Source organism: Hyperoodon ampullatus (assembly GCF_949752795.1).
Source record: "Hyperoodon ampullatus genome assembly, chromosome: 9".
Lineage (NCBI taxonomy): Eukaryota > Metazoa > Chordata > Mammalia > Artiodactyla > Ziphiidae > Hyperoodon > Hyperoodon ampullatus.
The window spans coordinates 86,193,938-86,217,032 of NC_136922.1; the positions used below are offsets into that span (position 1 = coordinate 86,193,938).

Sequence of the window (23,095 nt, forward strand, 5' to 3'; positions counted from 1 at the left end):
AGGTTTCCCATCTCATTCAGAGTAAAATCCAAAGGTCTTAAGTAGCCCTCAAGGTCCCACAGGCCTGATCCTGGCTAAACTGTCTGACCTCATCTGCTTCTTCTCCCCTAGCTTAGGGTGCTTCAGGCACATGGGCCATTTTGCTGTTCCTTGATCACACCAAGCATGTTCCTGTCTCAGCATCTTTGCATTTGCTGTTCTTGCTGCCTTGGATACTCTTCCCCCCAAGTATCTCATACTGTCTCCCTCACTTCCTACAGATGTGAACTGAGAGATCTTGTCAGAAAGGCATTTCTTGGCCAGCACCCTCTCTTGTCCACGCCTCTCCTCTCCCTAAAATATTATGTATATATTTGATTAGTTTATCTCCCTCTGGTAGGATGTAAAATCCAAGAAGGGGAGGACTTTTTTTTTATTCATTGCTGTCTCCTGTGTCTACATCAATTCTTGACACACAGTAGGTGATTTTTATGTATGTATTGAATGAATGAATGAATTGAATTTCTTGGCAAGTCGTTATCTCAATTCTTCTTCCACCGGATTTGATATTGTTGACTGTCTTTTCATTTGCCTACCATGACACTTACTATCTCCTGATTCTCATTTTTCCTTTCAACTTCTCATTTGTGTTCACACGTTGTTGTTTTTTTCCTTCCTCTATATGCTTCTTTGAATATCCCTAAGTTTTCTTGCTTCTTTTATCATCCCATTTTACATATTATTCCTGGTCAATTTTATTCATGCTCTGTGCTTTCATTACCATCTCCTTGTTGATGAGTCCCAAACTTACACCTGGATCACAGGCTCCTGCATCACAGCTCCAGATCTGGGTATCTCATTGGACAGTTCATGTAAATATTGTTATGCATTGTCGTCCTCTGCAAATCTGCTCTTTTACTATTCCTTGTCTTGTTTAATGAGCCACTCTTTAACCCAGGCCAGAACATTGGCATCATCCTGGACTTACCTTTCCTTCACTGTTCACAGCCAGTTGTTCACTAAATCCTTTCCATTTTCACCCCCTAAGTATTTCACACGTGCTCTCCATCCCCACTGTCTTAGTTCAGGCCCCCATTAGTGCTCCCTCATGGACCACTGAATTAGTTACCTGACTGGTTTGGGTAACTAGTCAGTCTAGCCTCAGTCCTTCCCAGGCGATTCTTCACACAGCTGGGAGGAGTGTTTGCTCCTTATCACCGTTAGCAATGCTTCATCCTATAACCTAGAACCCTAAGGGTGGCCAGGAGTTATAGCAGTGGGCTTTTGTGACCTGTGGTTATTTGTAGACTGAGTAGATAACACTGTCTCTCAAAAGTATTGCTTACATTTGAGTTTTCAAATAAATTAAGTAATTTATAGTGTACTATTTTCATTATCTGGTTTTCTGAATAAATACAATTATCATGTAGTAGAGGTTCCCCTCCCTCCCTTCCCGCCTTCCCTCCTTCCCTCCCTCCCTCCCTTCCCTTTGTTCGTTTCTTCCTTCCGTTGTTATAAACGGATCTTCATAATATTAAGTACCACTGAGCTATAAGATGAAGTACAGATTACTTTGCACAGCACATAGGCCCCCACCATCTGGTTTCCCCCTAGCTGAACCTCTGGTGTACTCCATGTTTGGTCATGTTCCATATGCCACACTGTTTCCTCTGCTCCGAATACTTCCACCCCACCCTCCTTCCCAGCTCCCAGCGGCACCTCTCAAATAGCTGCTCCCGTAAAATCTTTCCTGATCAGAATAAAATCCAAACTCCTTTCCAAGGCCTACAAAGGCCTTACGTGATTTTTTCCAATCTTGTCTCCCTCCACCGTTTCCCTTTTTACCAGGCTCTTCCTGTGACTGCCTTCTTCTCACCCATTCAGGTCGCAAATCAGATGTGCCTCATCAGAGACCACCCCTCTCCCCAGGCATTTTCTTATCATATTGCCTTAGTTTATCCTCTGCATAGCACGTCAATTCCAGAAATTCTTGTTTATTCCTTTATGTCTTTATTGTCATGGCTCCCTCCTCCAGAATGTAAGTTCTTTGAGGTGGGACTCTGCCTTCTTGCTTACCACTGTGTCTCTTGTCTAGAACCTGGTCCTCAGTAATTAAAAAAAAATTTTTTTTTGGAATATAGTTGATTTGCAATGTTGTGTTAGTTTTAGGTGTCCAGCAAAGTGAAGCAGTTATACATATACATGTATCCACTTTTTTTTAGATTCTTTTCCCATATAGGCCATTACAGAGTACTGAGTAGAGTTCCCTGTGCTATACAGTAGGTCCTTATTAGTTATCTATTTTATATATAGTAGTGTGTATATGTCGATCCCAATCTCCCAATTTATCCCTCCCCGACCCTTACCCCCTGGTAACCATAAGTTTGTTTTCTACATCTGTAACTCTATTTCTGTTTTGTAGGTAAGTTCATTTGTACGCTTTTTTTAGATTCCACATATAAGCAATATCATATGATATTTGTCTTTGTCTGACTTACTTCACTCAGTATGACAATCTCTAGGTCCATCCATGTTGCTGCAAATGGCATTATTTCGTTCTTTTTTTTATGGCTAATATTCCATTGTATATGTGTACCACATCTTCTTTATCCATTCCTCTGTTGATGAACATTTAGGTTGCTTCCATGTGTATTGTAAATAGTGCTGCAGTGAACATCGGGGTGCATGTATCTTTTCGAATTATGGTTTCCTCCTGATATATGCTCAGGAGTGGGATTGCTGGATTATATGGTAGCTCTATTTTTAGTTTTTTAAGGAACCTCCATACTGTTCTCCAATTTACATTCCCACCAACCACTGTAGGAGGGTTTCCTTTTCTCCACACCCTCTCCAGCATTTATCATTTGTGGATTTTTTTTTTATGGCCATTATGATTGGTGTAAGGTGATACTTTACTGTAGTTTTGATTTGCACTTCTCTAACAGTTAGTGATATTGAGCATCTTTTCCTGTGCTTTTTAGCCATCTGTATGCCTTCTTAAATATTTGTTGATTGATTGGATTATCATCCCTCTCCTTTGAGCCCCATTCTCCCTATAATTTTCTTCCTTAGCATTTATACATTACATTGTAGAGTCTTTGTTGCTATTATCTTGTTGATAAGAGCATGTTCTTCTTCCTCTAGCCAGTCAGTTGCCACTCTGAAATGATAATAACAATTAGCATTTATTGGGGGTGTCAGGGCACTCTGCTGAGTCCTTTACTTAATTACTTCATTTCATTTAATCCTCACACTAACACTTTGAGGAAGGTATTAATACATCATCACCAGTTTATAAATAGGGTGACTGAGGCACATAGAGAGGTTGAGTATCACCATACTAGCAAATGACAGAACTGACTCTCCAGCCCAAGCTTTTAACACAGTACTGCTTACTGGTGGCCCCAGATCTTCCTGATTTTTCAAGAGAAGTCAGAAGTCTGGAACTTTTACTCTTATTTCCCTGTCTTAAAATGTTGGCAATTCATTCACATTGCAAAACCAAACAAAAAACACTGCAGACCAGACAAAACAAGTATGAAGGGCTGCTTTGGTTTATATGGTTTTTCTCTGACTAGACCTGGAGCTGCTTATGGTCCAACCCTTAAGATCCTGGTACTCAAATGCTGGATGGATGCAGCAATCATTTCCTCTTCTGCATCACTTTCTTGCTCCACAATAAAATACAGTAAAATAATGCCTTATGTTTCTTTAGCATGTTGCAGTTACAAGGTGCTTTCATATACATTGTTTGACTTTTTTAAAAGCCTCAATTGATGTTGCCACCATCAAACTGTATGTATGTGTCCCTTAGCCCTCAGTTTCACAGTGGATCAGAAGTAAAATGCAGGAAGTAAACCAGGAAGTGATGAGTGTTAGGCTCACTGCTCAGCCTGCTTTTCAATACTAATCTGTATTGCTGTTGCCCTGCTGATCCCATTATGCACAGCTCCATGTGTGTGAAAGCATGCTTTCAAACATTCAGTGTTATTTATTTTAAATTAGTGAGACATACACTGCCCATAAATTGTGCACAATTTATGGAAAAAAGTCAATACTGGGGTTTTGGTTTTTATTTATTTATTTTTAAAATTTATTTATTTATTTATTTTTGGCTGTGTTTGGTCTTCGTTGCTGTGCACGGGCTTTCTCTAGTTGTGGCGAGCAGGGGCTACTCTTTGTTGCGGTGAGTGGGCATCTCATTGCAGTGGCTTCTCTTGTTGCGGAGCACGGGCTCTAGGCACCTGGGCTTCAGTAGTTGTGGCATGTGGGCTTCAGTAGCTGTGGCTCTCAGGCTCTAGAGCACAGGCTCAGTAGTTGTGGCGCACGGGCTTAGTTGCTCCACAGCATGTGGGATCTTCCCGGACCAGGGCCCAAACCCGTGTCCCCTGCATCGGCAGGCGGCTTCTCAACCGATACGCCACCAGGGAAGCCGGGGTTTTGGCTTTTAGATCTTGACTCTTCTGCATATACTTATTTTTTATTGTTTCTAAATTTATGGAAATAATAATCTACACAAATAGTAATTTATATAAATGGACTTTCATACCATTTAAAATTCAATTTAAAATAATTTTTATAAAATGGTATAATGATTACAAGCATTAAAATGTGAACACAGGGCTTCCCTGGTGGTGCAGTGGTTGAGAGTCCGCCTGCCGATGCAGGGGACACGGGTTCATGCCCCGGTCCGGGAAGATCCCACATGCCGCAGGGCGGCTGGGCCCGTGAGCTATGGCCGCTGAGCCTGCACATCCGGAGCCTGTGCTCCGCAATGGGAGAGGCCACAACAGTGAGGCCCGTGTACCGCAAAAAAAAAAAAAAATGTGAACACAGTTCTCCATTTTTCAAAAAAAAGTCAGTCCCTTGTCCTTTTTTTGTTTTTTTTTTAAAAAAGTTCTGTTCCCTTTCCATCTATTGGAAGTGGGAGTGGGTAATTAGCTAAATAAACCCATGTAATATGGGTGAAGAAAAACATGAAATAATTTGACTGCCCTGGTGCTCACAGAAGACAGTAGCTTCAGAAGACATTGTTTTTTGGCAACTTCATGAGTTGCATTTATTCCTGTGTCTGGGAAACATGCTGTCAGGCCTCTCAGTCTGTAGGAACCATTCCTCAAAGCAGCTGTATCCTCTAAGGCAGTGATGGTGAGGGTTGAAGAGTAAAGGGAACAGAAGGCATGTTAGAGGGACTTGGATGGGTGACTGCAGGTGCAGTTTGAAAAATCACTGCAGTTCAGTATGCATGTTATTTTATAATACAAATTCACTGGCCCCTCAGTAAAACCCTTGGGTTGAAGATATACACATGATAGCATGGGATAGAAGTTAACGTGCCCAAGCCATTAATGGCTAGAGACTGTGCTCTGGGACAAAGGGTGGGTCTCTGATGGAGCTGTTGGAGCACTTGATTAGAAGGCAGGGAATGTGGGTTCGAGTTTTGGTTTTGCCGCCAACTAGCTGTGACTTTGGGTAACTCACTTAGTCTTTCTGGGTCTGAAATTAATCTGTAAAATGAGAAAATCAGACTAGGTAGTCTCCAAGGTCTTAGGCATTTTAAGTTTGCCTCTGGTTAAAGGAAAACTCTGTGAGCAGCTGCGTCTGACTGGTTATCAAGGTAAGAAGATATATATAGTTAGGGGATCCAAAGTGAATAATGACAGGTTTTTCAGCCAATTTTATCAGGGTATTCTTTGTGCTTCCTAACATTAAATAGCAGAGGAGAGTTGATGAAAAAAGCATGTCTCCTGCCTTTTCTCTTTCCTTTCCATTCCTAGCCCTACGGTCCAGAGACAACCTTTAAAAACCATTTCACTATTTCTGTTTTTAGCTTCTCTTGGAATTACTTCCATAAGGCTTAATAATATGTGTAAACTTCTGTTTCTTGATTGATCAACTTTACACAGTATCTGTGGACTCTTTTGATACAAAAAATAAGAATTTAAGTTACTTTTTCTACTCCCTCCTTTCTCCATCTCCCATTATTTGATATTTATACTCTTTTTGAAAGTTTTAAAATAATTATCTTTTAATTTTAAATGATAAACTTTAATTTTTTGATCCACCAACTTTCAACTTTCTCAACTTGCCATTTTGTAGAATGGCATTATAAGTGCTCCTGCACTACCCTCTTTTTATATTCCATCTTCTGGGAGCCGTACTCTACTTTTACATCATTAAGGTTAATATTTTTATTTAGTCTTGCATCCCCCAAGTATTATGTGCTTACCTTTATGTTTAGATTACTGTTTTTACCACATTACCTTTCTGTGCCTGCTATAATAGCATGTCCAGAATCATAACTATACGATTACTCTCAAAGTTTTTTTTTTAATTTATTTTATTAACTTATTAATTTATTTTTGGCTGCGTTGGGTCTTCGTTGCTGCGCAGGGCTTTCTCTAGTTGCGAGCGGGGGCTGCTCTTTGTTGCGGTGCACGGGCTTCTTATTGTGGTGGCTTCTCTTGTTGTGGAGCATGGGCTCTAGGCACACGGGCTTCAGAGCGCAGGCTCAGTAGTTGTGGCGCACGGGCTTGGTGACTCCTTGGCATGTGGGATCTTCCCGCACCAGGGCTCAAACCCGTGTCCCCTGCATTGGCAGGCGGATTCTTAACCACTGTGCCACCAGGGAAGCCCTACTGAAAGTTTTATGTCTCTTAAAAACTAAGGAAATAATTGAGTATGTACTTAAAGACTTAACTTTTAGTAAACCATTCATTTACTCATTTATTCAACAGATATTTATTGAATATCAAACTTGTCATCACAGTGGTATTTATAATAGTGAAGTATTGGAAACAACCTAAATGATTTAACTTTAGGGAATTAGTAAAATACCTACTGTACATTTTTATAGGGAATGCTCTGTAAACATTAAAAAATGATGTAAAATGTTAATAACTTGAAAAATTCTGTTCTATATTAAATTTTTAAATATTTCTACAACAGTGTATACACAACAGCCTCACTGTTGTTTAAAAAAAAAAAGCATCTAAGAAACTCAGGGGGAAAATGCTAGAAGCATGTATACCAAATTGTTAATTTGGTAATGTAGCTATCTCAGGTGGTGGTGATTTCTGTTTCTTTTTTGTTTTTTTCTGACTTGTATTTTCTCATTTACCCAAAAAGAACATGTGTCACTTTTATGATAATACATTTTTTAAACTAAAGATAAAAAATTAGAATTGCCAGTCATAGTTTTTCTTGGAATACTAATGTTAAAATAATCTAGGAGCACCTGATAAGAATTCAGTAAATATTTGTGGAATGAATGAGAGAATGATTGAATTGCAGAGATTCCTAGATCCATAGTATTGACACTTAAACATTCATAATATTATCCAGAAACAAGTCCTAGTTCAGTTATCTCAAAAGAAAAATCATGTATTGAAGAATCTAAGAAACAGCTTTAACTGAATGTTGGTTGTGTAAAGGCAAATCCAGCAGGATTGAGGCCCACCACAGAAGCAGCCAGGCAACAATGCTATATTTCACAGTAAGCAGGATCTGAATAAAAGTGTCCTTTGTGCTTGTGAGATTGAGGGGGTGAGTCTTGGGGCGATTTATGTTATTTCTCCTTAATGGAAATTGAGGGAGCCTCTAATCCTGCTGTCACATGACAGCTACTTATTTGATTTTTTGGTAATTTGGGGAGCAGCTGTGGAGAAATGATTTTTCTGCAAAGAGAGCTAGCTGTATTCTTACCCATTTGCAAATGCCTAGGCATTACTAAACTTCCTATCCACCATGTTTCTGATCCAGGGATAGCTTCAGCAACTCACCTGCTTTTTGTTTATATTTGTAGCTGTTAATAAGCACCTGAATATTTGAGAATGCATTTTCTAATCCTTTTTATTATTGTCATCAACATTCATTAGGTACCTTCTCACTCAGGGCACTGTGACAGACACAGGGTTGTAAGCTGTAATGTGGAGACGACTTTCCTCTTTGGCAGGTGGGTCAGCATCAGTGTTCTTAGAATCACTTTATTTTTAGCAGGTTAAATTACAGTGTAAAGAAAGATTCTGGTGTGAAGGCAGCTGAGAGCTGTTCCTTTGGTCCCCAGACTCCTCCCGAGTCTGGGTGTTCATTCATGTCCTCTTGCTGTGCCATGTGCTTTCACAAGCTGTTGCCTCAGTATGCAGTCTCCTTTCATTGTGGCACCCGACGAACTCCTGGCTAAAGACTCTGTCCTCCCTTTCATGGTACCTACTCGATATCCTTATAGTCCTCTCTTCCCAGTGCTCCTTTAGCCCTTGGTGATATTATCACTAGAATATGATTTTTTTATTTTTTAAGGAAAAGCCTTTTTTATTTTATTTTTCAAAATTTATTGGCCATGCCACATGGCATGTGGGATCTTAGTTCCCCGACCAGGGACTGGACCCTCGCCCCCAGCATTAGAAATGCAGAGTCTTAACCAGTGGACTGCCAGTGAAGTTCTGGAAAAGGCTTTTTTAAAGGCAAAAGCCTTCTAAGTTAACTTTATCAATTTGTACTTATTTTTTTTTAAGCTCTTTTAACCCTGGGTCTTTAAGAAATACAGTCAGGGAATTGGGTAGGCAGGGTTTCTATAATGAGTAAAAGAAAGCTTTACTTTTGATTGTGAACACCTGCAGGGTGAGGGAGAGACACGGACAGTCTTTTTTTCTATCTTTGCAGTGTTGAATTTTCACCAAGGGATGGATTTGCTTGAAATATTGTATGAACCTACTCTATTAGAAATTTCTTTAACAACAATTAGAAGCAAGTACTTTCAAAACTTAAAACTAGAATGTAGAAGAACTGCACTGTTCATTGTGATAGTCACAGCCACATGTGGCTATTTATATTAAAATTATTTAAAACTAAGTAAAAATTTAAAATGTAATTCCTTAGTCGCAGTTGTCAGGTTTCATGTCAGTAGCCACATGGGTTGGTGGCTGCTATTTTGCACAGTGCAAATTTAGAACATTTCCATCATCACAGAAATTTCTATTGTACAGTGCTGATCTGGAGCCTATAGAAGAGTTGATGTATTTTGAAGTATTTGGTGAAGTAGATTCACCTAACTATTTTCTGTGGAAGGATGTTTATTCAAGTTGAAGAATTTTAAGCAGCTTGAAATTCCCTGTGCTTTCTTTACCTTTTTCCTTGGTTGTAGCACCCTCTAGTGTTTCAGCTTTGGTATAGCTATACTATCATGAAATAACCTATTTGTGATTTGAGTCCAAGAACGCTGAAGTATTTTGGAAAATTTTGTGTGTATATGCATTTTTCTAGGGAGGAGTTCTGTAGCTTTCACACATCCTCAAAAGGGTCTGTACTTCAGAAAGTAACTATGTTCTGATACAGGTCCTTGTATGGTCAAAACTCCTAGTTTGTGATTTATAAGCATTTTTTCTCCCAATGTATAAATTTTTTTCTCCCAATTTATAAACATTTTTTCTCCCATGTAACTTTCCCTTTGACATTTCTATGCTTTATCTGTCTTTATGTGGAATAGTACTACTACTAGTAATAGGTAACACTTATCTAGCACTTATTGTATACCATGTCCTGTTTTAAGCCCTTTTATATGGTGAAACTAAAGCACAGGAGTCAAGTGGGACTTGTCTAAGGTGGTAGTGAGTGGCAGAGCAAGGATTCGAGTCCAGTACTCTGGCTCCAGAGTTTGCACTCTTAACCACCCTGCTATGGAAGTGAGGATAAGCCTTTAAGCAGGAATGAGGTGGGTTGGAGAGGACACTTTGCATACTCTTGGCATGCTCTGTACTAGATTCTTTGGACCTAGTTGTATAATAAGAAAACAAAACTCTAAATCTCTGCAAGCCACACTGGAAATTATAGTTAGTACCTACTATTGATTTTCAGTAAATATGCATAGATCTCTCCATATAGTCTGCCAAGAACTTAGAGTGGTAGATGAAGGTCAAAGCTGCCATTGCTACCACATTTTCTTTGGTTTGTCCAAATACCAGACCCAGTATATTCATTGAATAATATGACAAATCTTTTTGTGATTGTTTGTCACTATTATTTCCATAAAAAAGCACTTATTTTATTACTGTGATGTTGATTTTGTGGTTTGCTGGAATGTTAGACTTATTAAGTATCTTATTTAAAGAGCAGGTAAGACAGACTCATAAACAGATAAAAGTTTGTGTTTGTAATCTCCTACTTCTTTTTCTGTCTGTACCCCCTTCTCACTTCTGTGTCCCATTTCTCTCTTCCTGAGGCATTTTATACTCTCTAACTTAGCCTCCTTTTAATGATTAATCAAACTCAAGATTTTGTATTCAACTTCCATTGGCATATGGAAACAAACCCTAGTGGTAGCCTTATAAAAATGTCCTTAGAATCACTTTATTGATAGTATAAAAATGTCAGTACATTTTATTGTATTGACTTATATAAATCAATGTAAAGTTTTGCTGCTTACCAGCACTCTATGAGTAATTTCAAGAAAGGTACATATTTTCTTCCCTTTGTATCAGTCAGGGCCTAGTAAACCATGTGAGGTACTTCAGAGAATTTAATTGGTTACACAGGTGTTGGAAGACTAAAAGAGCAAAAGTAATCCAGATTTTAATAACCACCCCTTGGGCTGGGGGAATGGAATTGAAGAACCTAGGAGTTCAGAGGGGCCCCCACACAGCTGGTAATCTCACCTCCACGTGGATGCCAGGCAGCTGGTACTCAACCAGCAGGGGAGAAGAGGCACAGCTGGGGTCGGCACATGAGGCTGTCCTCTCTTGTTGGAGCAACTTTAATAAGAATGAAAACAGCAAGAAAATCCCTTCTCCCCGCCTCTTCCCATCTTAACCTGTTGCCTCCCCTTGGTAAAACCTAATGTGAAGCTGGCAGACAAGTCTGGTAAAAAAGGTTGGCTGACCCAACCCAGAGTTGGCTCTAGACCAGTTCAGAACAAGTATAGGATAGAGGGCTTGGAAGCTGAGAGATGAGATGAATGGCCAGCACAACCTTATAGGAGAATTGTGGAAACTGTAATTGCCTGGGTCTAGCTTTACTAATTATAATGTGCAGCCAGTTACCCACAAGCATTTATTAAGGAACAAATTATGATGGCTGCTGTTCATAGAGACTTTATGTACCCAGACCCTGCCTTCAGTGAACTTATAATATTGTTTTCACAAAACCATCCACTCACACTCAAGTCGTTACGAAGTTGTGTGGTAAAGCTTGTTTTTCTCACATATTGTATAAAAGCATTATTATTAACTGGGTTTCTTGGGTAGTTATTAATATTAATGAACATTTATAAATTTTATCAACATTGGAATGAAAAATATTATGTGACTGCAGTCATAAATTAGTTTTAGATGCTCCAAATCAGGAAGTTAGCCTCACTCAAGGCAAGACTATTTCTAAACTTGAACTGTGCTGTTCTCTTGGTACTTACCATGAGAAAGGGACTTGATTTTTCTAGTGACAGCTTGCTCTAGCATGTCATTTAATTTTAAGTTTCAAAATGATCAGTTTGGAGGCTTTATTACAGTTACTTGTTTTGAAAGTTCATTTTGTTAAAATTCAAAGTAATACATTCATATGATAAAAGTTAAAATAGAAGGATTTATAATAAAAAATCAATGGCCTTTTGCCACACTCTTCCCCTATACCTAGTCCCACTTTTTAGAGACAGTTACTTTAACTGTTTCTGTTTATAGTTTAACTATTTTTTTATAGTATTAGCAAGCAGTATTACCTCCATAACTTTAAGAAATATGTCTATACTACTTTTTCTTGATTTATCAAACTTGGGCATTTTAAACTTCCTTCTGCATAAGTATTCCCTCACAGTACTCCCTTCCTCTCCCCTCTCCTTTTAAGTTGCATTGTAATACTAATTCTTATATCGCTCTTGATCTGACTCCCTCAATGTGTAATGATAGGATATTAGTGCTCCTAGCCATTGCTCCACCTCTCTACCCTCTCCTACCTCCTTATCTCTCTCAGCCTTATCTTTGCCTTTACATTGTTATGGTTCATAACTTTTACATTCTGCTTTGTATCATTTTTAATTTTCTGTATTTTTATCTATATTGGAGTCAAAATGGAAAACAAACTGCATCATGACTATGGCTTCTTTTTTTTCTTTTTTGGTAGATCCCGTGATGTGAGGATTTTTTTTTTCCCTTCTCTGCAAGTCCTATATCACCCTTGGGCTATTTAAAAGAGAATATTCCTAGGAAGGTCAAATGGATTCCTCTTATCTTAAGCTCCATTTATTACTCAGAATTAAAGCACATTTTACCTTGCTTCTATTTTCCCTTTGACTTTCTTGTGCAGTTTTTTTTGTTTTTTATTTTTGGCTGCATTGGGTCTTCATTGCTGCACGCAGGCTTTCTCTAGTTGCGGCGAGCGGGGGCTACTCTTAGTTGCTGTGTGTGGGCTTCTCACTGTGGTGGCTTCTCTTGTTGCGGAGCATGGGCTCTAGGCACCCAGGCTTCAGTAGTTGTGGCTTATGGGCTCCAGAGTGCAGGTTCAGCAGTTGTGGCTCACGGGCTCAGTTGCTCCACGGCATGTGGGATCTTCCCAGACCAGGGCTCGAACCTGTGTCCCCTGCATTGGCAGGCGGATTCCTAACCACTGCACCACCAGGGAAGCCCCTGTGCAGTTGTTTTAAAGTTTTTCCTGCTCTGGTGAAATTTTGACCTGTTACCCTTTGTCTGCCCAAGAATCAAATATTGTCTTTGGCTTTTTTTGGGAAAGGCTGTTGCGTTGAGTAAAATTTCTATCCTAGTTATGAAATTTAGATTCTGGACCTGTCTAGGAATTAAGTTCAGCCTCTTGGTTTTCCTGTCCCTCGTTTTGGCTGTAGACACAGTCTTGCTCTGAGACTTTCCCCTAGGCGGTTCTTGCAGCTTTTCTTTTGATATGGTAATGCTATTGATGAGACTAAGGCTTTCTCTTACTTTTAGTTATACCTTGATTGGATATCCTGAACTGCTCTTCCAACTTTGATTTTTAAAATACTCTACACTTAATCTCATTATGTGTGGATTAGACTAAATTTAGCACCCTTAGACATTTTATCCAAATTCCAGTAGCTCCTTAGATATTGTTGACTATAGCGACCAGCGCCTGACCAGAAAATCTGTTTTTCTGAGTTCTCTTCCATTATCTTTAGTCCCACGCCTGCTGGTCGATAATGGCAAAAGTAGGAACTCCTCTGTACAAAACTGCCCCTCCTCCAATCCCTTATAGATCATATATTAAAGAAGAACCTTTAGATGAAGTATTTGTTGCATCCCAGGTGATGATGATCCAGGCTAAGAAACAGGTTTTAGTAAAATTGCTACCATGTTATGTTATTGTTTGGGGGAATGATTTTTTTTAAGTGGAATGTTGACTAATCTGCTGAATATCACTGGTTCCAGGTAATAGACACATATGCCTTTTTATTTGGATGTGATGTTTAGAATCACAGTTTATTGCTTGTTGCCCGGGCGTTCATCTTGCTTTTCATATCTGTTCAGAGGAATCATTGTCGGGTACATTCTCCATTTTGTGCACTCTCATGAAATTATGTTAGGGGCATTGGTTCCCTATAATTTCCTTATTTTAATGTTTTGGAGAGCAGTATTTGAGCCGTTGGAATTAATAGAATAAAGAAAGGCTTTTTAGATGCCTGACTCAAAATCTTTTGCACGCAATTAAGAAAACCATATCCTCAGAGATGGATGTCTAATTTAAAGATGAGGAAATTGAGGCTCAGTCCTTCAAAAGTGGCTGTACCATTTTGCATTCCCACCAGCAATGAATGAGAATTCTGTTCCTCCACATCCTCATCAGCATTTGCTGGTGTTGGTGTTTTGGATTTTAGTTATTCTTGATAGGTGCAAAGTGTTATCTCATTGTTTTAATTTGCAATTCTCTAATGACATATGATGCTGAACATCTTTTCACATACTTTTCATAGGTGTATCTTCTTTGGTGAGCTGTCTTGTTCAGGTCTTTTGCCATTTTTTAATTGGATTGTTCGTTTTCAATATTGTTTGGTTTTAAGAGTTGTATTTTGGAACATAGTCTTTTATCAGATGTGTCTTTTACAAATATTTTCTCCCAGCCTGTGACTTGTCTTCTCATTCTTTTTATAGTGTCTTTTGTAGAGCAGAAGTTTTTAATTTTAATGAAGTCCAGCTTTTCAGTTCTTTCTTTCATGGATCATGCCTTTGGTGTCATATCTAAAATGTCATCACCATACCCAAGTCATCTAGGTTTTATCCTATGTCATCTTCTTGGAGCTTTATAGTTTTGCGTTTCACACTTAGGTCTATGATCCATTTTGAGTTACTTTTTGTGGAAGGTGTTAAGTCTGTGTTTAGATTCATTTTTTTGGCAGGTGGATGTCCAGTATTCCAGCACCATTTGTTGAAGACACTATCTTTGCTCCATTGTATTGCCTTTGCTCCTTTGTCAAAGATCAGTTGACTGTATTTATGGGGATCTATTTCTGGGCTTGCTATTCTGTTTCATTGATCTGTTTGTCTGTTCTTTTACCAGTACCACACTGCCTTGATTACTGTAGCTTTATAGTGAGTCTTGAAGTCAAGTAGTGTCAGTCTCCCAGCTTTATTCTTCTCCTTCAGTATTGTATTAGGGACTTCCCTGGTGGCACAGTGCTTAAGAATCCGCCTGCCAATGCAGGGCACACGGGTTCGATCCCTGGTCTGGGAAGATCCCACATGCTGCTTGCACCGCAGCTACTGACTCTGTGCTCTGGAGCCCGTGAGCCACAACTACTGAAGCCCATGTACCTAGAGCCCGTGCTTTGCAACGAGAAGCCACTGCAATGAGAAACCCACACACCACAACAAAGAGTAGCCCCCGCTCACTGCAACTAGAGAAAGCCTGCATGCAGCAATGAAGACCCAACACAGCCATAAAGAAAGAAAGAAAGGAAGATAGAAAGATAGATTGTATTAGCTATTTGGGGTCTTTTGCTTCTCCATATAAACTTTAGAACTAATTTGTCAATCTCCATAAAATAACTTTCTGGGATTTTGATTGGGATTGCATTGAATCCATAGATCGTTAGGAAGAACTGACATCTTGACATTATTGAGTCTTCCTATCCATGACCTGGAATATCTGTCTATTTTAGTTCTTTGATTTCTTTCATCAACATTTTATAGTTTTCCTCATGATTTTGTACGTTATGTGAGATTTATACCTACATGTTTCATATTTTTGGTTGATAATGTAAATGGTAATCGTGTTTTTTAAATTTCAAATTCTATTGTTCATTGATGGTATATAGGAAAGCAGTTGGCTTTTGTATGTAAACTTTGTATCCTACAACATTGCTATAATTACTTACTCGTTCCAGGTTTTTTTTTACTTGTTATTGATTCTTTTGGATTCCCTACATAAACAGTCATGTCATTTGTGAACAAAGACAGTTTTATTTCTTTTTCCTGTCTTACTACATTGGCTAGGACTCCCAGTACAGTGTCAAAAAGGAGTGATGAGAGGGGACATCCTTATCTTGTTTCTCATCTTAGCGGGAAGGTTTCTAGTTTCTCACCATTAAGTATGATGCTAGCTGTAGATTTTTTGTAGATTTTTTTCTTATCAGTTCGAGGAAGATCCCCTCTATTCCTAGTTTGCATTTCTTCCTTTTTAAGGCTGAGTAACATTCCATTGTATGTATGTCCACGTTTTGCTTACCAATTCATCTGCTAGTGAAGAGCTGGATTGCTTCCACCTTTTAGCTATTGTGAAAATGCTGCTATGAACATTGGTGTACAAATAGCCCTTTGAGACCCTACTTTCAGTTCTCCCAGCATAGCATCCAGAAGTGTAATTGCTGAATCATATGGTAATTCTTCTTAAAGTTTTTTGAGGACCAGTATGCATAGTTTGATATAAAAGGATGTTCACTTCACTGCTGTTTACAATACCAAAAATTTGGAAGCTGGCTTCCTATATATCAGTAGGTGATTGGTTGCATAATTATTGAACATCGATACAGTGAAGTGTTCTTTGGCTATTTAGAAAGGTCTGGTAGATTTGTATGTTTTGACATGTCAAAATGTCCCGATATATTGTCAAAAGAATAATATATGTATTGTGAACCTCTTTATTTTAAATCATATGTATGTATTTATGCTTCAAAAAAAATTTTAAGGTTAAGATACTTCTCTGTAGGTTAGGGAGGAAGAAGAGGGGACAGATCATAAGTACTGTAGGAGAGCAAACCTTTATCTTACTATTGCATCATTTCAGGGTTTATAAGAAACACAGTTTTATAAGCAGAAAAACCAATTTGAATAATCATGTTAAGTATTTTACTTACTGTTTTTTTTTTTTTTTTTTTTTTTTTTTTGCGGTACGCGGGCCTCTCACTGTTCTGGCCTCTCCTGTTGCGGAGCACAGGCTCTGGACGCGCAGGCTCAGCGGCCATGGCTCACAGGCCCAGCTGCTCTGCGGCATGGGGGTCTTCCCGGACAGGGGCACGAACCTGTGTCCCCTGCATCGGCAGGCGTACTCCTAACCACTGTGCCACCAGGGAGGCCCTTACTTACTGTTTTTATGTCCACAATGTCAAATGCTAGGATCTTTTAAATATCTTTTTTATCATTATATATAATATCAAGGATATTTATTGTTTTGTGACTTGAGGTATAAAATTAGCACAATGAATTTCCATCAAAATAGTTTCACACAAGGAAAATATTCTACTATTTTTATGTCATATTGGAATGATGCTCCCCATTTCCTATGACTTGGTGTGGTGAGGTATGTAGTAAAATCAAAGGCTTGTCAGAGTTCCTCTGCTCTTGAGGAAAATGTCTCTTATTTTAAGCATTGGAATATACAATATTCAATATACACTGAATCCTGTTCTTTGCCTTTTTTCTGACAGTAGATCTTCATGGAGGAACACGGAGTGACCCAAACTGAACACATGGCTACCATAGAAGCCCATGCAGTGGCCCAACAAGTTCAGCAGGTCCATGTGGCTACCTACACTGAACACAGTATGTTGAGTGCTGATGAAGACTCACCTTCTTCTCCTGAGGACACCTCGTATGATGATTCAGACATACTCAACTCCACAGCGGCTGATGAGGTAACAGCCCATCTGGCTGCTGCAGGTAATGTTTGTATTGGGAGCTCTTCATTTTTGGCTTAACTCTGATACTGTGCTTATCTGAAAGAACCTAGAATACAGGCACTCACATTTATTGTCATATCATATCTTCATGATTTCTTTTTAAGCCTTAAATTTATAACCTGTACCTGTATTACACTGAGACTTAAGTTCCAGACTCATGTACTATTAGTGATAAAAACTTGGTTTTGTTTTTTCCTCCATTCCAGCACTCCTCACTTTTTAAAAAAAATTCATTCGTTTATTAATTAATTTTTTTTTTATGGCTGCATTGGGTCTTCATTGCTGCACGCGAGCTTTCTCTGGTTGCCATGAGCGGAGCTACTTTTCGTTGTGGTGCATGAGTTTCTTATTGCAGTGGCTTCTCTTTGTTGCAGAGCACGGGCTCTAGGTGCGTGGGCTTCAGTAGTTGTGGCATGCGGGTTCAGTAGTTGTGGCTCGCAGGCTAGAGTGCAGGCTCAGTAGTTGTGGCGCACGGGCTTAGTTGCTCTGCAGCATGTGGGATCTTCCCAGACCAGGGCTCAAACCTGTGTCTCTTGCATTGGCAGGCAGATTCTTAACCACTGTGCCACCAGGGAAGTCCCCACTCTTCACTTTTAACTCAAGCATTGAGTCCATTTACATTAAATGTAATCACTGATACATTTGGGTTTAAATTTATCATGTTTACTGTGTGCTTTCTCTTTGTCTCACTTGTTCTGTTTACTTTTCCTTCAATTTTCTTTTGGAGTAATTGATAAGTTGGGTTTTTTTTCATTTTTTTTTTGGTTAGTTTGGAAGTTATACATACTTTTGCTATTAGTGGTACACCTAGAAATACACACCCTTCACTTATTTCAGAGTCTTATGTAAGTGGTACTTTTGTCCTCTTTAGGGATAATGCAAGTTTCTTAGAACACTTGAATTTCATTCCCCTGCTTCTGACCTATATGTTGTTGTTGTCCTGTGTGTTAATTCTTTGTATATTTTAAACCCTATACGACATTATTTTTGTTTTATACATAGTCAATGTTAATTTTCCCCCTTATATCCCACTTGCCTTCTGAGAATTTTTCTTCTTCCTAAAGATACCATTTTATTTCCTTCAGCATGGTTCTGCTAGTAGTAAAGTCTCTTAGTTTTTGCTTACCTGAGAATGTCTTTATTTAACCTTCAGTCTTGAAGGATGGTCTCCCTAGGTGTGGAATTCTAGGTTGGCAGTTATTTTCTCTCCTCATATTGAAAATGCTATTCCACTGTCTTCTGGTTTCCATCCTTGCTTTTGAGCATTCAGCTCTTTCATTCTAACAGCTATTCCTTGGAAGGTTATCTCCCACACAGACCCCTCCTCCACTGCTTTTAAGATTTTCTCTGTCTTTAGTTTTTGTGATATATCTGGCTCTGGATTTCTTCTCATTTATTCTGTTTACAGTTCCTTTAACATCTTGAATCTTTGGATTGATGTCTTTCATCAATTCTGGAAAATCTTAGCCATACATTTTGCTTCAGTTTTGCATCCCCTCCATTCCGTCTCTTTTCCTTCTTTGACTGCAATTAAATATGTTAGTCTTCATATTGAAGCCTTTATGTCTCTTTCCTTCTGTATTACTACCCTTTTGTCTCTTCATGCTTCATTCTATGTAGTTTCTGCAGACGGTCTTCCAGTTTATTAATTTTTTTCTTCAGCTGTGTCTAAGGTGATTTTAAGTCTGTCCATTGAGTTATTAGTTTTGGTAATGGTTTTGTTTTCTAGTTTTAGAATTTCTAGTGTTTTTTTTCCTCACTCCCAAATTTGCAGTATTACAGTTTTCAGTTATTATAGAAAAAAATTTTTTTTTTGTTAATATCCATGAGTAAAGTAAGCATTATGATTTTACAGGCAATTTGGTCATTTTACTTTCTGAAGTGCATATGGGCCTGTTCCTGTGGTATGTTACTAGTGCTGTTTCTTGTTCATGTTGGTTTTTCTCTTCACATATTGGTTATATTTGGATGAATGCTGGATGTGTGTGTGTTTGGAAAACCATTTTTAGAAATAATTTGGGAACTAGAATAATATGATCCTCCTCTAGAGAGGATTTTTGTTTGCTTCTACCAAATGCCTGAGGGCACTAGCAATCCTGGATCATCTTAATCCAATTTAAGGTTTTGATGTTTTCTGGGCCTCTAAATGACTTAAAGCTGAGTGATATTTTGTATCATTCTCTTTGCTATTTACATTGTATATTTAGCACTGTGTGGAAGACTACATGTAGACCATGCCTGGATGGGTCTAATATTGTATAAGAAACACTGATGTTAGAAGATATTTAGGAAAAGCTGGACAGGAAATCAATGATCAGAAATGGCCAAAATACTACAATTTTTTTTAGTTTATGCTATGCTGTATTTAAGGTGAAGAAGACAGTTGCAATGAAAATAAACTTACTCCTGTCAGGTGTTATCTACTGTGTATTTCTGGAATGGTGAATTTAAAAATAAGGCTTAGTGACAAAACACACATAAAATGTTTGTGAAATCTTTTTTTGAAATTTTTATACTTCCCAGAAGAGGGCATCCTAACATAATAAATCCAGTTCAACTTCTTTCCTAGGAAGGAAGATGCTTTTGAGGCACAGTTTTGTGACATTACTGTACTGCACTGTCATAGTTTTAAGATTAGCAAAGAACTTTAACCCTTTCATCTGGCGATGTGGAAACTGAAGCCCAACTGGTAGAAATGATTTACCATTGAATCATTCAACAGTTATTGAGGAATTATCAATATTATGTACCTTATATTATTATATGTAGATTCTGTGAACAAAGACTGGCAAGAGCTTGCTCCTAAAGTAGCTTACAGACCAGTGGTGGAGAGAAGGGTACAAATAATAAAGTAAAACAATTTCATAAAGCACTGATGGCTCTGAAGAATATAATGAAGTGTAAGGTAAATGGAGCAGGAAGGGTAGCTGGTTACTGCTTTTTCTAATCCTATTTCCTTCTCTCCCTCTACTGAAGTAACCACTATTCTGAATTTGGTCTTTATCATTCTCTTGCATGTCTTTCATATTTTTTTGTATGTGTATGTATCAGTAAACAATATTTAGCATTGTTTTTGCATGTGTTAAATTGTATATAAATGGTATCACTCTGATATTTTTTGTCTAACAGTGTTTATTTCATTCAGTATTATTTTTCTGAGATTCATTTATGTTGATAATGTGGCTAGATGTTTTCATTTTGACTTATTTAGTATTCCATTCATTATCTAAGTATGTTGTATATTGGGAGAACACTTAGGTTGTTTATAATTTTTTGCTATTTACAATTGCTGCAAATGAAAATTATTTTATATGTTTTCTTGTACACATTGAGAGATCTCTTGGCTTTGGTTTTCAAAGTTCTTTTGACAGTGTCCCACAGTAATACATTGTGATCTAGAATAAACAGATGCACATATAACTAAAATAACAATTTCTCGGGCTTCCCTGGTGGCGCAGTGGTTGAGAGTCCGCCTGCCGATGCAGGGGACACGGGTTCGTGCCCCGGTCCGGGAAGATCCCACATGCCGCTGAGCGGCTGGGCCCGTGAGCCATGGCCGCTGAGCCTGCGCGTCCGGAGCCTGTGCTCCGCAGTGGGAGAGGCCACAACAGTGAGAGGCCCGCGTACTACAAAAAAAATAATAATAATAAATAAAAATAAAAATAAAATAACAATTTCTCATGAAGTAATACTTACTCCTCCTGCAAGTGACACACTCTCATGTGTTCTAATCTCTTTACTTTATTCCATTTTATTAAAAAAACAGAAACAAAAACTACTCATGAGCCACCAACAGGTGGAAATCCGCAGTTTGAAAAGCACTGCTTAAAAAAAACAAAACAATACAAAAACACTGCTTGAGGGTATAACCAGGAGGGGAATATTTCCTTTGTCCATTTTTCAAATGTGTTGTCTTTTTTTTTTTTTTTTTAGGAGTTATTGATATTTTTTAATACTAGTGTTTTCTTGGTAATATGTATTGCAATTATCTCCTAGTTTGTTGCCCACTCCCTCCCCAATTTTTTGTTACTTCTTTTTGTCCATAAAGGTTTTGATTTATATTATTGTGAAATTATTAGTGTTTTACCTTATAGTTTATGCTTTTGGAGTCTTGTTTAAGCAGTTCTTCTTAACCCTGAGTTTATAAATACTTTCCAGTAGTTTATTGTAGAAGTTATAAAGATTATTTTTGTTGTTTTATTGATGTTTTTGTTTTACATTTAGGCCTTTAATCCACCTGGAATTTATTTTCATGTATAGTATGATGTATGAACCTACTTTCATTATTTTTCCATGCAGACGGTCAGTTGCTCTGGCACCATACTTTTAATCGTCCATCCTTTTCCCACCTCTGTCTTCTGACACAGAAGGGTGTTTGTGAACTCTCGAGTCAGTTGTGTTGGTTTATTTGTCTATCTTTCAGTCAGTTCCACTCTGTCTTAAAGACTGTAGCCTTATAGTAACTACTGATACTTGGTAGGATGAGTGCCTCTGCCTCCTTTTTAAAATCTTCAGAAATTGTTTTGGCTATTCTTAGGCCTTTGCACTTCCATTTAAAATTTAGAATAAGTTTATCAAGTTCCACACAAAAAAATGGGGATTTTTATTTAAACTGCATTAATTAATTAATTTAGTTAAGCAGCTTTAGTCATAATACCTAAAACTAGAAATAGCCAAAGTGACCATCAGTAGAATAATGGATAAACTGTGGTTTATTCATACTCCGGAGTATTACTCAGCAATAAAAAAAGGAACAATCTACTGATACATATAACAACATGGACGAATCTTAAAAACATTATTCTAAGTGAAAGAAATCTTACACAAAAGAGTAGATACTGTATGATTCCATTAATTTGAAGCTCTAGAATAGGCAAAACTAACGTAGGGTGAAAAACAATAATTGTGTTCTTATGGTGCGAGGTACAGTGAGAACTGATTGGGAAGGGACATGAGAGAAATTTTGTAGTGATGATACTATTGTATATCTTAGGGGATTGGATTTCATAGTTCTATGCATTTTTCAAAATTTATTGAATGATTTGTACATTTTGTAATATGTAAATTTTACCTCAAAAGAAAAAACTTGTGAATAAATACTGAACTCTAGCTAATGATATTCCTACTGAATTATTTAGGGGGATCATACTGCAGTTTACTTTGAAATGCATTAAAAAAAACCCAATATGGGTTGATGAACGTGTAGAAAGATGGATAGTTACATATACTAAAATGTTAATGGTAGAATCTAGGTGGTAGATACATGAATGTTTACTGTAAAGGTCTTTCAACTTTGCTATATATGTTAAGTTTTTTAATATATTTTAAAGTTTTAATAATAAAATGTTGGACTCCCACAACTCAATAGCATAACAAATAACCTGATTTTAAAATGGACAAAGGACTTGAATAGACATCTCCCTAAAGACATACAAATGGCCAACAAGTAAGTGTATGAAAAGGTGCTCAACATCACTAATCATCAGGGACATATAAATCAAAACCACAGTTGAGATACCACCTCACCCCTGTTAGGATGGCTATTATCAGAAAACCAAAAAATAAGTATTGGCGAGGATGTGGAGAAATTGGAACCCTTGTATGCTATTGGTAGGAATGTAAAATGGTTCAGCCCCTGTGGAAAACAGTATGAAAGTTCCTTAAAAAATTAAAAATAACAGCTGCCATATGATGCAGCAATTCTACCTATGGATGTTTATTCAAAGGAATTGAAATCAGGATCTCGTAGAGATATTTGCATTCCTGTATTCATTGCAGCATTATTCACAGTAGTCAAGATGTGGAAACAACCTAAATGTCCATTGACAGATGAATGCATAAAGGAAATGTGGTATGTATATATGGAATATTATTCAGCCTTAAAGAAAGAGGAAATCCTACTGTATATGACAACATGGATGAACCTTGAGGGCATTATGCTAAGTAAGATACACCAGGTCAGAAGGACAGGTACTGCATAGTTCCACTTATATG

General features: G+C 37.9%; 1 protein-coding gene across 4 annotated transcripts in view; it reads left to right on the forward strand.

Annotated features, from left to right (window-relative positions):
• Nucleotides 1-16,858: 16,858 nt before the first annotated feature.
• NRF1 (nuclear respiratory factor 1) overlaps nucleotides 16,859-23,095 on the forward strand; it is a gene marked incomplete at both ends in the record, with an annotated part of 87,846 nt that continues 81,609 nt past the window's right edge. For 3 of the 4 annotated variants that reach the window (XM_079711946.1, XM_079711948.1, XM_079711949.1), the window contains one exon: nucleotides 16,859-17,081. In XM_079711946.1, coding sequence (XP_079568072.1) covers nucleotides 16,859-17,081 — 223 coding nt within the window. Of the gene's footprint in view, nucleotides 17,087-23,095 lie in introns of all 4 variants that reach the window. The other variant, XM_079711947.1, reaches the window with a different exon arrangement.